We start from the raw sequence: 17483 nt of genomic DNA, 5'->3' as shown, positions 1-17483 counted from the left end.
CATGTTTGAAGTAGCATTTTTTCAGTACAACCACTAAAACTTTTTCAGTAAAACCACTAAAACAAGAATAAAGAAAAAATAGCTGATAACAATAAAGAGTAAAGTCCACTAACTCTTCCAATACAGAAGAGACTAATGACAAATATGGACAGTAATTTCAAATATCCCCGTGTACAAAGGGAAGAAAATGTACAAAGGTAAATAAGATCCTTTAAAGACCTCTATCTCTCTAAGTAAAAAGTTAACCAAATTAATACATTGTGGGATTAGTGACTTTTTAATTTTCCATTTAAAATATGAGAAAAATTTGAAATGGTTGTAACAAAATGTTCAGTGGCTCACAATTGTATCATCAATTGCTTGGACTCTTTTTTGTAATAGGCATGGTAATTATGGGTAAGGTACCAACCTACTTTGAATGCTTTACTGGTGAAAATATGGCTAAGTTGTGAAGATCCCTAGGAGGATTGTCCAATACATTTCTATAGATTTGCAAGTTGGTAAGATAAAATTCTGGGATAGCTACTTCATAACTGGATAAAAATTGATTGTATAAGGCATTATTGGATTAAGATTCATTGGCTACTTGTGTTAAGTATTACTGGAAGTAGTTTTCTTTCTATGATTATGAAAATTCAGTAATATCAAATGGAACAGGAAAGGGTTTAGCTCTAAATTATGGTGCAGGTTGGGGTGGAGCTAGATAAATTAAATGTAAACTTATAATTTTTTGGAAAACTGTATTTTCAACTTTCTATATTTTATAATCGCAGGCATTATGTTCAGCACCTTGTGATATTAAAATAAAGAAGTGTATTAAAGTTGCAATTTAAAATGAACTTGATTATATTCACATGAATGTATCACAGGATTAATCTGATTTTCTGTCATAGAGAGAAGTAAGGAACCATGTTGGGAATTTGTAAATCAGTGATCTATGCAAGAGAAGTGAGATTTAAAAATTTCTATCCAGGCTATTTAACTGTGAGAATTCAGTGATATACAACCTCCCTTATATCCTCATATAATTATCCAATAATCTCCTCTCCAAAAAATGACTACGTTTGAATGCCCTTACACTAACTGGGAAAATTATTTTGTTTTTAAGATCCAACAACTAGTAATTGACAAATAGCTTTACTTACAATAAATGTCAGGTTAATAAAATAAAACACAGTTAGATCAAAAAACAGTATTCGCTGTATTCAGCAGTTAAAATAATTAAAATAATTATAAGCTATTTATTTATTATCAAAATTTAAATGTAATTAACTCTGCTTGTTGGGTTGTAAAAATATGTGAAACAATTTTATTAGAATAGAAAGTGTGTGGATTGGTTCAATTTTTATTAATTTCAGCTTAATTTAAATAGCATGTATATTATATAGCTTGAAAATTTAACTGTTATTATCTCTTAAGATATTAATTATAAATACTACATATTGCATAGTATCTGCAGCTGTCCCCCTTACTCTTCATCTACATTACATTAGAAAACTAAGTCAAGGTTATAATCATATAACATGAGGAACTGGGACAAAGTATGAATTTTGGCCCTTTCTGTCAGAAGAGAGGCTGTTTTCGAATATGATTAGAAAGAGATTGCCTGGGAAAGGATCAGTATATTCATATTATTATACTGATCACAAAAAATTAAGTTTTATTTAAATTACCAGATCTAGTAAATCTTAATTTGACATCCTAGTTCATGTCAATTATATTGTTTATTTTGTATTGATAAGGATAAAATTATCAGTCTAACATATAACTCAATTATTTTTCAAACACAAAATTATGTTTTAAAAAAGCTATGTATTTTATTGTCTATGTCGTATATTCTACATTATGCAGAATCTTGCCAGCTTTCTCACTGGTTATCTCATAAGCCACTAGAAATACCTAAATGTTTTTCATCTACAGAAATATTAGTTTTATATCTGTTGGTGGTGAGTAAAGGTTGAAAACTGACACTCACATTATTTGTTATATCAATAAAATGATGAATATTTAAACATATGAAGTCAGATTTCCCAAATCTGGTTTTACTGTTACATTACATATATCAAAACTTCTAGAAGAATTTTAGTTTCAAGTTCTAAGGCCCATATGGAATATAAAAGAATATGTGGCAAATATATACTATAATATATATGTTTTATTGAATAACTAAAGACAGTAAAAAAACATATTCACCCTCTTTTAACTGCTTAATTTTTATCCATTTCAGAGCCAATATGTAAATTTCAAGGTACATAAAGAATAAAATATTTTACATATGTAGAAGTCATATGCAAAACTTTTGCAATATTTTTCCATAAAATGAAACAACTGCCTGTGTTAATAGAACAGAGCTTTATGTAATATAGTTAAAATTCATTGGAAATCATTGAATAATGGAATACATATCTTGACACATATTTAATTATTGAAATTCATTCATAGACTTTCTCATGCAATCAGTTTGGAATTCTAATCAATCATTTCATTCCCATCTTCTTGGCCTTTCAAACAAAATCTCTGATAATTCCCAACTGTTCTAGCTAGGAAGATCTGGAGGTTTGCTCTCTTAGTCCATTTGCATTAGCACTGCCAAGAAACTTTTTATTAATATGAATTTTCAGGTTTATTTTTACTTCCACTATGCATGTATCTCTTTGTGTGGAGGCTTTTTAATCTGTGTTTTACAATCTCCCAAGTGCAAACAAAAATTGGAGAATTTTTTCTAGATTAGTACTTCTTTTTATTACTATAAACGCTCCATTATTTCAAGTCCCCTTTGTATCTCATAAAGACTATTGTGTAGCCTTCCCACCCGGTTTCCCTCATTCCTGAGGGAATGTACAGTTGTGTTCTCTCATGCCACTGCCCTAATCATTCAAGAATGCATGAATCAGAACTATTACAAAGTCCTCACTAAGCACAATGTATTATTCTTGTGGGCATGACCTTTTACAACTCTAACCAGTCTCCTCAATTTTATCATCCACAAATGATAAGCTTCATATTCCATGTCCTCTATCCCTAAAGAATCTTAATTTAGTCTCTACTAAACACTGTATACTGGAGCCTTTTCATTGGCTTTTCCAAAACTGTTTTCTCCTCAAAGCTCTTGGAGTGACTATTAAATTCACATATGATGAAAATGACTTTCAATCCAGCACTCATGAATGTATCTTGAATATAAATGTAAGATACTTAAAGCTTTCACATTTGAGCTAACAAGAGTACCCACAGGACCAAACATTGTATTGTGAAAATAATGTATGGACACTGAGAATTTATCTAGTCAGCTCCTTTCTTCTCAAAGACCCACCAAAACAAACTTCATCAAGTGTGAATACCTCTCCTATTAGAAGACTTCTACTAGAATGAAGAAGAGAAGTTTCCTTAGCAACCACATTTAGAAATAACATATTTCTTTCTAATTTCTTTCCTACGTAAGGTGTTTCGTGGCACCTTCTGTTCCTAATGGCATTGCTTGACCTTCTCATTCAGCTCAGATACATTAAAACAAAGAAAATTTAGACAAGGTATCACTTCTTATTGTTCAACTTTGCTAGGAATTATTAAAGGAACTGTGGCTTAATTTCATAATTATGAACTACTTCACTAGAACTACCATGTCCATTAACTAATCTCACAATTATTAAGACATTTTCAAATGTTCTTAACAGGTTCTCAAACTGTTGGAAATTTGATAAATTTAAATAAATACAAAGAGGTAGCGTTTTAGGTATTTTAAGTGTGTATCAATTGAAGTAGAACTTTCTAGTACCTTTTAAGTCTAGTTGATTACCCTTTTTTTGAATACTCTTTGAATATATAGCCTATTCCAGCTTGTCTAACAATGCTTGTCTCAGTTCTCAAAACTTGATAACTAAGCAGTGGCTTAATATATCTAACCAAATAATATTTTTTTCATTTTTATTTACTTGGAATCAATATAACAAAAAGTTTTCTAAATATCTGCTTCTTACATCATTTATTCACATGACAATGCTGAGGTTATAATTGGACAGGCATTATCTTCCTAAATTGATAGATGCCAAAGATGGCCTGAAGTGGAAATATGCCAAATTATACAATTAGTAATATATTTAGCTATTTGTCAATGCAATTGGGAAGTTTCAACTCAAGAACTTGATTCTTGTTCTGTTGCCCTATCCAAAACTAACTGAGAATACCAGGGGTTGCTCTTTTGAATTTTAAAATTTTTTACAATAGATTCCAAGCAACCAGAGCTTCCAGGGACTAAGCCACTACCTAAAGACTATACATGGACTGACCCTGGACTCTGTCCCCATAGGTAGCAATGAATATCCTAGTAAGAACACCAGTGGAAGGGGAAGCCCTGGGTCCTGCTAAGACTGAACCCCCAGTGAACTAGACTGGTGGGGGGAGGGCGGCAATGGGGGGAGGGTTGGGAGGGGAACACCCATAAGGAAGGGGAGGGGGGAGGGGGATGTTTGCCCGGAAACCGGGAAAGGGAATAACACTCGAAATGTATATAAGAAATACTCAAGTTAATAAAAAAAAAAGAATGGATACCTTTTATTAATTACTCAACAGAGTATAGAGGAGTAACCTGTGACTTTTCATGATAGGCTTTGCTCTAATTAGTTGTTCTTACAGTTGACTGAAAAGGGGCTAGCCTAAAATTAATCCTCATATTGAATTCATAACTTCCTCTTGTTCATTAACAAAGAATTTGTATGTTGTAGTTAACAACAGCAATTTTGTCCTATGTTATACTTTTTCATGAGAAAATTTACCCACAGTAACAACCTGAAATCTCAAACAGCAGCTCATCCGATTTTAACATCTAAGATAGTGGTGACACTATTCTCCAAGCAGAAACATTCTACAACACTAATTATCTTAAAGATGTAATTTGTCAAGACAAAAATACTGAAGTATCCAAATCAAACGTTATAGGATTTTAGACTATCTGATTTTGAAAAAATTAACACCATATTCTCCAGATACAATTTTTACTTCTTGAGTTCAACCATAGGAGTAAAATTTCAAAGGGTTTATAATCCCTACATACCTAATTCTGTTACTTTATACTTCATACAATCAATTTTGAATCATTCATTTTGATGATCATGATCATTTTCCTTTTGGTGTAGAGACATAGGTGTGCAGTTGTACACTAGAGATACAAGTAAAACAAGGTTCTGGACACTAATATTATTAAAGTTTATACCTTTAAAATTGTGTTCTTTTTTTCTTATATATTCTTATACATCAAATTTACAGAAATGTCGCTTAAAGCAATAAATTTAAAACTACTTTTAAAAGATAAGTGCAATCCAATGCTTTTTTTCTTTTACGTTTGCAACTTAACGATAAACTGCTGTTCTACTAACAATTGTTGTACAATCCTTGTGACTATTTTAACTTTGTTACATTTGAGAAGTTTATGGGACAGACTGACTGGTAAAAGCAATTTAAATCTCATCGTGCTGAAGTCTTTCATTTTGAAGACTATGCCTTTCTATAAACTTCATTTTAAATTTAACTTTTTTATTTTTCATTTTTATTGGTTATTTTATTTATGTCCCTCTCAAATGTTACTTCCTTCACAGTTTCCCCTCCACAAACTCCTATCCTCTCCCCCTGCTTCTGTGAGGGTGATCCCTACCTGCCCACCCACTCTTGCCTCAGTGTCAGCCCTACCCTGGGAAATAGAACCTCCACAGGACCAAGTGATGCCAGATAAGGCAATTCTCTGCTCCACATCCAGCTGGAGCCATTGTGCCCCCCCCACCTGCCCCTGCTCCATGTATTCTTTTGTTGGTGGCTTAGTCTCTGGGGGGTCTGGTTGGTTTATATTATTCTTCTTCCTATAGGATTGCAAACTCCTTCAGCAACTTGTCCTAACTCTTCCATTGGGGTCCCCTTCTTAGTCTGACGTTGTGGCTGCATGCATGTTTACCAAGTAATATATCTCTGTTAGGTGCTATTCTATGCTTAAAGATTCTTGCCTCAAACAAGCAAACCTTTAGTACAAAACAAAACCAACCAATCAAAAACAAAACAAACAAAATACACACAAAACTGCTTTATATGAAAACATAGACACTCAGAGGTATTGCCTATCTCCAGGGTTTTAGAAACTTTGACTTGGTTTTCTCCACCTTAGAGGTGTTTTGAAAATCTCCCTGAAGAGGTTTTAATACTAAATGAATTTTTTATTTTTGCAATTTGTTTGGTTTTGTGTTTATAAAGACATTTAAACAAATATCTTAACATTCTTTCATTTGTACAATTACCAGTAAAATGGAAGTGCAATATAATTTTTGGTTTAACAGATAATCAGACACATTTCATCAATGTGGTATTAGTTTTAGCATTATAGAGCATAATTATCACTTCAGAACAATTATCAATGTAATATCTAGTCATTTTTGTAAGCAAGGGATGGCAGATACTGAGACAAAAGTGTGATTGGTTTATCAATATATGTTTTAAAGAATTGATTTGGAATAGCTTATGCTTTGCTTGGAAGGATGAGTAAAATATTAGATTTGAATGTCCTACTAGATGCATGATTTTTAAATTAGTAATCAGATTTCAGGCAGAATGTAGAAAAAAATTTACTTTGAAACCTTGTTTATGAAATTCTCTTAATGAGAGTTCTATTATAAAGAATAAATTCTCCCCTTTTCAGTGTAGTACCTACGAGCCACAATCTCATGAATTAACTTCCAGAAAAGTACATCCACATATTCTTTTATATATCCTATAGCTTAGTAGTTTAGCAAAATTGCATATGCATCCACGAACAACATAAAATTTAATAACATTAATAGGGTTGCTAAAATTAAATTCCTTCAGTTATTCAGGTGGCAACTACATCATAAATTTCATCAGAAATAACAATTGTTATTTAAGAACAAGAATATATTTTGTGAAGGTAAATTTTTAAGGTAATTGATGATGTAAATTATTTATAATTTCTGATACTACATTTTATATATTCTATATATTTTGAAGCATACTTCAAATATATATTCTGACCACTGCAATACCTTAGAAATTTAGAAATTGTCATATATCTATACATACATATGTATATATCATTTGATGAACATATTGATAAAAATAATTTTTAACACATTCTAATTTTCTGAAAATCAAATAAATAGGCAATACTTCAGGTATACTTCATCTCTACTGTTTAAGTTTTACTCTGATGATAAAGTATAATTATACCTTCAGAACCCTTGCACAGTATCAGTATCATATTTGGTCAATGTTAGTAAATATGAAAAATCAGATGAAACTCAATATGATAAAAATGAAATTTTTTTATCTCTATATATTAATTTTTCAATTAAGTTGTCCCAATATTTAACTATATTTATAAGTATGTGTTTTGTTCATATTTATATTTGCATTTGTTCCATATTTGATTGAAAAATGGGTCAGACTACAATGTGTAAAATTTCAAATAATTCCTTGCATTTCAAATCTAATCCCAAACATTGAAATTTTATAATATGCTAGTTACATATTTTGGCAAGCTATTTAAGATAATTTTATATCCAATACATGTTATATAAATATAAAGACTATCATGCAAAATTACTATACTCTCAAGTTCTTAATTAAATAGAATAGAAGTAAGCATACAAAGCTACACAAAATATAGAATTTAAGTTTCACATTCACTTGATTTCAAGACTTGAGCATTTCAGTATAACCTAATGGATTTTGTCACAACGCTTTCAGTTAGCATGAGCAAATCATATACACAAATGTGCATAACAAGGAAAGAGGTACAAATAACCTTGGTCATGCAGATGTACAAGGCCTTATAGTGGATATATGATATGCGTCACACACGAGCAATATTATATTTAGCAAAATATTTCAGTAGTGCTTGGTTTAGGTAGATGTCCTTTGTGCTTTTTTAAATTATTTATTTTTTATTTATTTTGGCCTGCTGCATGCTCTGTTACTTAATTATAGGTGATCCCTGAATGTACATGTAAGCCATTGTTGCATTGCAGGGTGCAGTTCTAGCATAGCTGTGGCAGGAAAAGGTGTGACAGAAAGAAAGATAGAAAGAAAGGAAGAGAGGTGTATCTCCATTATAGTCAGTGGCAAAACTTCCTTAAGTATATTTTGGGCTTCATTTTCATTTTCCTTTTGAAAACCATGTTGTGGGGATTCCTTGCCCCCTTCAGAGTATTGCGCAACCTTCTTAAGAGATCATTTAGCACAAGTTTCCACCTTGAAGTAGATCTTCCTACCTTTCCAGTCTTAATTCTGTGAGAAATAGCTGCAAATCGACGGTTGAGCTCGGAGATTTGGGGCTCTACTATTTTCCTGCAGTAGTCACCGCGGTTTGCCATCAATTTCGCTGCTTGGTCACGTGTGGCGTCCACCTTTGGGCGGATGTCATTCATTTCAGCCTTTAAACGCTATATTCCATGAGCAAGAAACAGGGCTTTAGGTTAGTAACCAAAATTGCAGGACACAGAAAGGAAGAGAGAGAGAGAGAGAGATGTAGGGAGTGGCAGAGGAAGAAAGAGAGAGGAAGATATGACAAGAAGCAAGAATAGCATGCTTGCAGAGGTAAAGAGTGAAAAGAACAAAACCAATTTCAATAATAGGGAAGTAGAATTAAGCTGTGTGCCATCTTAAACTGCTAGGAAGCTACATTTTTAAGTTTCATGTATGCCTGTTTAATCTGTCTACTTAAGGAAAAATTTCTGGCTTCTAGTTATTATCTGGAAATAAGCATATTATTATGCAGTTAATCATATTTCTATTATCTTTGTTAGAAATTAACATTTATAGTTTTATAGAATTGTGTGCTTAGGTGGAAAATTACAAGAAGCACATTTTTCCTATTCTTTTTTGATACTTCTTAGAACCTCTTTAAGTTTTTGAATATCATAGAAAGGGTGGTTCTCCAGTACATAAATATACAGTATTGTATATAGAAAGGAGGAATATTGTGCATGGAACAAAGTAGAGCAAGTCTGCATATTTCAAATATCCTGCTTATAGCATATAAAAAATTTGGATGAATTTTGCCATTCTATGATATTACTTGATATAACAAGAATTAAGACTACTGATAATGACACTTATCCATGCCTACATATAACTCAGATAATAATAAATATTTTAAAGATATCCTAAAAAGTCTTTAGTATATTCTTACAAAAACCAAATTTCAGCACAAAAACATAAAATGAGAGCTAAAAAATGATGGTATACATCTATGATCTCAAAATTATTGAAAGACTGACATGAATTAACAAGTTGAAAGACAATATGAATAATATAATGATTTCTATAACATAGGGATATCTTAAAATTTTCAATATCTAGTAGGCATAATCAAGGAAAGACAGAAATGGTAATAATAGCTGAATTTTTAAACAGTAATAGTAATCAAACATTACTGAAAATTTTAGCAAAAAGGAAGGAGTAAATTGCTAATTTAATGATATCTGTAAAAATCAACTCTTAATTTGATTAATATAAAACATCAAATAGACATAAAGTATCAGTAAGATAGACTTTTGCTTCACAAATCTTGTTTTAGAAACCATATTTTACACCAAAAGTTAATTTGATCTTGTCACTTAAAACAAATGATGCCTGAATAATAACTTTAAAAATGAGAAAAACTTATTCTAAAATAACTTTGTTACTTTTTTAAACATGTGCATTGGGTCGCATGAGCTGATGATAATGAACCATACCATGTTGAAATATCCCTTATTCAAATGCTCTGAAAAGTACTTTGTACTTTTATAGATTCTAGAATATTTACCCTTGTGCAATGTGGTATCTTGATAATTTGTCCAAGAACAAACAAAAATAATTTATATTTTATAAATAACTATTCATTTAGCTTTAAAGTAAATTTGTATAATAGATTAGAATAATTTTGTATGTGAAAGAGTGCCACATGCTGTTGAATAGTCTATTGTAGAATGACATAAATATTAAAACACCTGGGAGTTTGTACAACCCTTAATTTAGTGTTTTTAGAGCAGGCAAACTAAACGCATACTAAGTTTGATCTTTGACACTAGTAGATAGAAAAAATGAGTATTTAATAAAGGCTGTATGAATCAACGAGAAACTATGTTGATGGTGCAGAAAATAATATTGCTATTAAAGTAAGAATGACTTACAATATGGCAGAAAAGTAATTTGTGCAACCCTTTATGGTTTTAGCACATATAGAGAGAGGTCAGACATGATACCCAAATTATAGATCTCTACAATGACATTGATTTCTAAAATGAGGAGGAATAGAAAGGAATGAATGTCGTAAGATAGAAAATAATGATGGATGATCAAAAGATGGAAGCAACACAGGTAGAAAAAAATAAAGATATTAGGCTTTATAAGAAAGCCTTTGGTATTTTGCAGTTGAAACATAATTGTCATAACAGGTACAGTTTGAAAACTACTTCTCATATTTTATTTGCTACCTTAAGAATATCTTCCTTTTGTTGTGGTTTCCGTTTTTCAGATTCATCTAAAAGTTCATCTGTGTGAATGATCCACTTGGTGATATGCTCTACATTCTGATCAAAGGATTCCATGTGTTTCTGGTATTCCTGAATTGTATGGAAATATATCTGGTTAGACAAAATTCCTAAAGCATTTTTCCACTGTCTACAAAGAAAACAATGAAATATTTAAATTACCTTTAAGTAACATCAGAAATAGAAAGTAATACTAAGTATTGAAAAATATCTTGGAATTATGAGACTCTATATCAGCATATATAGAGAGCAGTTGAATTTTCAAACACAAGTATCATTCCTAATTTATTATTTTCTTGTTTTTGTTTTGTTAGCTTGCTGAGAAGGAAGAGTGAAAAAGAAATGTTGTGTTTTAAAAGAAAATGGTCCCCACAGCCCCCACTATTGTAAGACATGGCTTTACTAGAGTAGGTTAGGCCATGTAGAAAATCTCATTGGGGGATGGGCTTTGAGGTCTCATTTGCCCAGGCTTTGCCCAATATGGAACACAATCTCCCATTCTACTGCCTGGATATCATGAAGTAGAACTCTCAGCACTCTGTCTGGCTGTATATTCCCATGTTTTCCACCATGATAATAATGAACTAAGTCACTAAAACTTTAAGTCAGCCATAATTAAATGTTTTCCTTTAAAAGAGTTGCTATAGTCATGGTGTCTCTTCACAACAATAAAACCTCAGCTAAGACAAAAAGCTTCCTGCCTCTACTCTTACCAACAAAAGATTTAGCCATTCTTCTACTCTGGAGGTGACAGCTATCCAGTTACTATTCAGAAGCGTCAGTTTATCTTCCACCAAAGTTTCTTTCTTGCCCAATACTGTTTTCAAGGAATCTCCTAGTTCCGTGACACACTTCAAGTGAGCCTTCTGTTTCTCAATCTCTTTCTGAGTAGCCTGTAGGAAAAAATAGCATTAAGATTCAAGTAATGCACTTTATGTAGAATTGGGAAATTTTGTTATACAAATGTGATAGATATTTTAATCATAATTATATATGTTTAATAACTAAACCTAGAGATTTTTCAATTAATATTACATGTTTATTAATTTGATCATGTATTTGTTAAAGGCAGACAATTTAAGACTCATCTATAAAGCAATACCTGTAATTTGAAAATTAAACCACTACGCCTCGGTTATTTTTCTATAGCAACATATTTAGCCTTTTGGAGATATGAATATTTTTGACACCTCGTTAAACTGAATGAACTCCTCACATAATGATTTCTAAAGTATAAAATAAATGTACAAAAAAACTGACACGAAGAAGAAAAGTCATTTTAAAATGAAGTCTATGTCCCAATAACTGCAAGCAAAGTCAAAAAAGACAAAATCATAGATGAAGAACCGCACATCTTGGCAAGTTTCAAGTAGATTCAAATAAAACTTGTACAAGTACAGTCACAGAAGTATTCATGGATAGAAGATAAGAGTATATCTCTATCAGACAGTAGATTTCTTACTCCTAGATGTTATCAACAAATAAACACTTTCATCTATGGATTCTATATTTGTTCTTTTATTATCATTTTATTTTAAAATACAGATCCTGTAGTAACTCATGCCAAATGAATTTATTTACTATGAGCAAAATGATTATTTATAATGAAGGTTTTAATTTGTGGTACAAGAATGAGACAAGGATTGCTTAAAATCAATTTGTTCAGATATTATTCATGACTGTTTATTGCATTCCTCTATGGCACCAGATACTATTGTAAAATTGCCACAGATAACACTATTAACTCGTTTTTGGAATAAGAAAAGTACCAAGTTTGGGTAGACACAGCTTATTTAGAAATAAATAGATAAAAATTAAATTTAAACCCTCTAAACATCCTGTAAATTCTAGGGTAAAATAGATTCTCTATAAATATAGATGGTAATCATTGTTATAGGTACAAAAATAAAACAGTATTGCCTTTATACTCAAGACACTTAGTTTTCTCCCTTAAGCTGTAATTTATAAGCTCCTTTTTAATTTTAAAGTGAGGAAAACATAAGATTATATTCATTATATTCACTATGTTATATCTACATTTGTAGACATAAGGATAGCAAAATTGGGGCTGCATATGTTTCATTAAGTGATATTGTGGTATAGGAAAACATTTACCATGAGAAGAATTCTACTGAAATCATAATTGCAGCAAATGTTAACATTTTATGGGTAAAATATATGATCAGTTAGGTTCAAAAATACTAACCAATAAACTTGATGGTTTTCAGTAAATAAATGTACTATTTCCTAGTCACAAATATATTTTAAAGTTACTCTGATTTGTTAATCATGAAGGAATGGGTAAAACAGATGAATCTTTTCTTATGAAAATTTGCATTATAATCATCGAAATTGGGAAAATTCATTGAGATCAACTCTTCACAGGTAATAGTAAAAGTTAATTTAAGGCAAACTAAAGGTTATTTAATGGTGAGTTACACATGTAAGGTAAATTGTAGAGAAATTTTAATCCAGCAACCAGGGTGCTCTGGCAAAGAAAAACAACTAAAAACTTTCTAAGGCTATATTTTCTGGATGGAATGACATAGCCTCTGTTACATTATGATCTAGATGGAATAGAGACATAACCTTAGTACACGCCTTTAATTTCAAACAATGAAGTGAAGTTTAATTTGTAAAGAGATGCAGCCATCTTTAAAAGTGATATTTAATTGAGGGACAGACAAAGTAACAAATCAGAGAAATCTGTGACAGGATGAATCAGAAATAGGTTATGCCCTACTCTCACAAGCACAGACTAGAAAGAGAGGCAATTGAGACAGGAGTGCCACATGTTCTACTATGTTCATAGCAGCCTTATTTATAATAGCCAGAAGCTGGAAAGAACCCAGATGCCCTTTAACAGAGGAATGGATACAGAAAATGTGGTACATCTACACAATGAAATATTACTCAGCTATCAAAAACAATTACTTTATGAAATTCGCAGGCAAATGGTTGGAACTGGAAAATATCATCCTGAGTGAGCTAACCCAATCACAGAAAGACATACATGGTATGCACTCATTGATAAGCGGCTATTAGCCCAAATGCTTGAATTACCCTTGATCCCTAGAACAAACGAAACTCAAGACGGATGATCAAAATGTGAATGCTTCACTCCTTCTTTAAATGAGGAAAAAGAATACCCCTGGCAGGGAAGGGAGAGGCAAAGATTAAAACAGAGACTGAAGGAACACCCATTCGGTGCTTGCCCCACATGTGGCCCATACATATACAGCCACCCAATTAGACAAGATGGATGAAGCAAAGAAGTGCAGACTGACAGGAGCTGGATGTAGATGGCTCCTGAGAGACACTGCCAGAATACAGCAAATACAGAGGCGTACTACTTGGAGTACTACTTGGCTATCAAAAACAATGACTTCATGAAATTTGCAGAAAAATGGATGGGAACTAGAAAACATCACCCTGAGTGAGATATCCCAGTCACAAAAGGACACATGGTATATACTCACTAATACGTGGATACACACACTATAAGTCACATACCATATAAAACCCAACAGGAAGGAAGACCACACAAAAGTGTGGATGTTACAATATTACTTAGAGGCAGTGGGAGTACTCTCAGGTGGTAGAGGTAGAGTGAGATCTGGGAAAGAGAGAGCAGGCAGAGGGAAAAGGGGGGCCGGTTCAGATACAGGGGAGATAGGAGAAGTTGAGGGTCAGGAGTTTGAAAGGAGGTGTGTAGCAGTGGGGGGAAGAGGAACTGAGGGTAGCCAGTAGAAAGTCCCAGATGCCAGGGAACCAAGAGGTTCCCAGGACCCAACAGAGAGGACATTATCCAAAATACCCAACAAAGGGGAGGTGGAACCTGTAGAGATCATATCCAATGGATAGGCATGACCCACAATTGAGGCATGGGGCCACCCACCAAACTCAACAAAATAAAAATCCAGAATTCCTACTGTCAAAGATAATACAGGGATAAAGAGTAGAGCAGAGTCTGAAGGAATGGCTACCCAGAGACTACCCCACCTATGGATGCAACCCTTCTGCAGACACCAAACCCAGACTATTGTTGACGCCAAGAAGAGCTTGCTGATAGGAGCCTGGCATAGCTGTCCCGTGAGAGGCTCTGGCAGAACCTTACCAATACAGATGCAAATACTCGCAGCCAACCATGAGACTGAACACTGAGACCCCAATGGAGGAGTTAAGGAAAAGACTAAAGGAGCAGAAGGGGTTTGCAACCCCATAAGAAGAACAAGAATATCAACCAACCAGACACCCCAGAGCTCCCAGGGACTAAACTACCAACAAAAGAGTACACACAGAGGGACCCATAGCTCCAGCTGCATATGTAGCAGAGGATGGCCTTGTCTGGCATCAATAGGAGGAGAGGCCCTAGGTCCTGTAGAGACTGGATGCCCTAGCATAGTGGAATGCTAGGATGCTGAGGTGAGAGTGGGTTGGGGAGAGCACCCTCATAGAGGCAGGGAGCAAGGCATAAGATAGGGGGTTTGTGCAGGGAAAACTGGGAAGGGGAAAACATTTGGAATGTAAATAAATAAAATAACAAAAAAAGTGAAAAAAAAGAGCAGTGGCAACAGAAAGGTGAGGGCAGAGAGGGGAGAGGGCCTGGAGGAGAGAGGAGAGATGGACTAGAAGAGAGGAGAGAAAGAAGGGAGAGAGGGAAGGGGAGAGGAGGGACCACCGAGATCTGTTGATACTTTCAGTTTTAATCTTAATATTATAAAAGTTATTATAATAATTATTAGATTTCACATATATAAACATATAGATGCTATTCTCCAAAATTTAAGACTTCCTTTGAGCTTGAAAACATTCACTATCTCCATTTCATATTTACCCACATTTCTAATGCCTTCCATAAGTTTCCTGAGAATTATTCCAATGCTAATTTTTATATATGTCATAGTACACTCATTCCATCCTTTAAAAACAATACTTTTCCTAAAACTAATTTATTTTTATTTCATATTCTTTGGGATTTTGCCTGCATTTATGTCTGTGGAGCTGTTAGGTCCCCTAGAACTCGAATTATAGACAGTTGTGAGCCTCCATGTAGATGCTGGACATTGAACCTAGGTCCCCTGGAAAAACAGCCAGTCTTCTTAACAGATGAGTCGTGTCTCTAATTTATTTGAATAATTTTGTAAGGGCAGTCATTTTATACTTATATCTTTATCTCACCACAATTTATACAAATATGTACTCATTGGCATTTGATTACAATATCATTCATTTTACTAGGATATTACAGTAATTTTATTGTAATTACCATTTATATCGTATTTACTAAAATGTTCATGAAGTATTAACTAATATACATATAAGAGGTATCTTAAAATATTTTGTCTTACATGTGTATGTGTAATGACTTTAACATTGCTCATCACAGGGAAATGGACAATTGAAATAAAACTAAAATAGAAAAACGGGGTGGTAATGGGGGGAGGATGGAGAGGGGAAGCCCATATAGAAGGGGAGTGGGAGGGGTTAGGGGGATGTTGGCCCGGAAACCGGGAAGGGGAATAACAATCGAAATGTAAATAAGAAATACTCAAGTTAATAAAGAAAAATAAAGAAATGTATTGTGCTGGGGTTTTTAATTTTTTCACTGATGTTATTTAATTTATTCTTTTTTCTTTCTTTTTTATTATTTTTATTGGATATTTATTTACATTTCAAATGTTATTGATTTAAATTATCTAAGACAATTACCTTTAAATTGACGGAGTAGGTTTGTATGTATGCAAGTATATATGTTTGTGTTTCACATTAGTACACCGTACAATCAGGTGTGCTCAATACTTGAAGAACTGTGATATGAATTATTTTGGAGACCATGCATTATTATGTAGGGTTAATATGTATGACATATTTTACAGTTAAACTACATGATAGAATATAATGATAGATTAATATATACATACATACATATATATATATATATATACATATATATAGTTTTCAAGCAATGAATATAGACTTTTTACTAACAATGCATCATCCATTACTGAAGATTTTCACAAAAGCAGAATGTTCAGAACTAAAATTACAGCCATAGCTATAATGACAGTGAATAGTGACTTCAATGGCATTTAACAGATGTTCTATTTTCTAACTAACAGCTGTTTGATTCATTCATTGTACCAAGTTAATGATCTGGTAGTGATATTTCACTTCACACATAAATTACTATTCTCTGTTTTAAAAAGAAATGTAATTTTTCGTGAGAATGCTAGTGTAACAGACTTAAGAAATATAAAATAGTTCTCACAGTTTTCTAGTAAAGAGGGCGATGAGATGAGTCAATTATGCCTATAAACTATGAGTAGGGATTAGATTTCTTTTTTTCTTTTATTGGATTTTTAATTTACATTTTAAATGCTAACACCTTTCTTGGTTTTCCCACCAGAAACATGTTATCCCACTACCCCTCCCCCTCCTTCTATGAGGGTGCTCTCTCAACCACCCACCCACTACCTCCCATCTCCCTGTCCTGACATTCCCCTACACTGGGGCATCCAGCCTTGACAGAACCAAGGTCCTCTCCTCCCATTGATGCCACACAAGGCCACCCTCTGCTAAATATGCACATGGTGCCATAGATCCATCCCTGTGTATTCTTGGGATGGTGGTTTAGTCATGTTGAGCTCTGGGGCGTCTGGTTGGTTGATATTGTTGTTCTTCTTAAGGGGTTGCAAACCCCTTCAACTCCTTAACTCTGCCATTGGTGACCCTATCCTCAGTTCAATGGTTGGCTGCAAGTATCTGCCACTGTTTGCAAATTCCTGTGGAATAACAAATAACAAACAAACAAAAAAAACAGGATAGCTAAAACTATCCTCAACAATAAAAGGACTTCTGGGGGAATCACTATCCCTGCACTCAAGCAATATTACAGAGCAATAGTGATAAAAACTGCATGGTATTGGTACAGAGACAGACAGATAGACCAGT

At 33.2% G+C, this 17483-nt stretch overlaps 1 protein-coding gene across 8 annotated transcripts in view; it reads right to left on the bottom strand.

Annotated features, from left to right (window-relative positions):
* Dmd (dystrophin) overlaps window positions 1–17483 on the bottom strand; it is a 2349574-nt gene that overhangs the window by 1289047 nt on the left and 1043044 nt on the right. For all 8 annotated transcript variants that reach the window (XM_087599109.1, NM_001370876.1, XM_087599108.1 and 5 more), the window contains 3 exon segments: window positions 11243–11422; window positions 10473–10601; window positions 8265–8435 (listed from right to left, as the gene is read on the bottom strand). In XM_087599109.1, the coding sequence (XP_087455235.1) occupies window positions 8265–8435; window positions 10473–10601; window positions 11243–11422 (480 nt within the window).

This window comes from Rattus norvegicus, chromosome X (genome assembly GCF_021556685.1).
Source record: "Rattus norvegicus strain SHRSP/BbbUtx chromosome X, alternate assembly SHRSP_T2T, whole genome shotgun sequence".
NCBI classification, from domain to species: Eukaryota; Metazoa; Chordata; class Mammalia; order Rodentia; family Muridae; genus Rattus; species Rattus norvegicus.
This window is presented reverse-complemented; position numbering and strand designations above follow the sequence as displayed.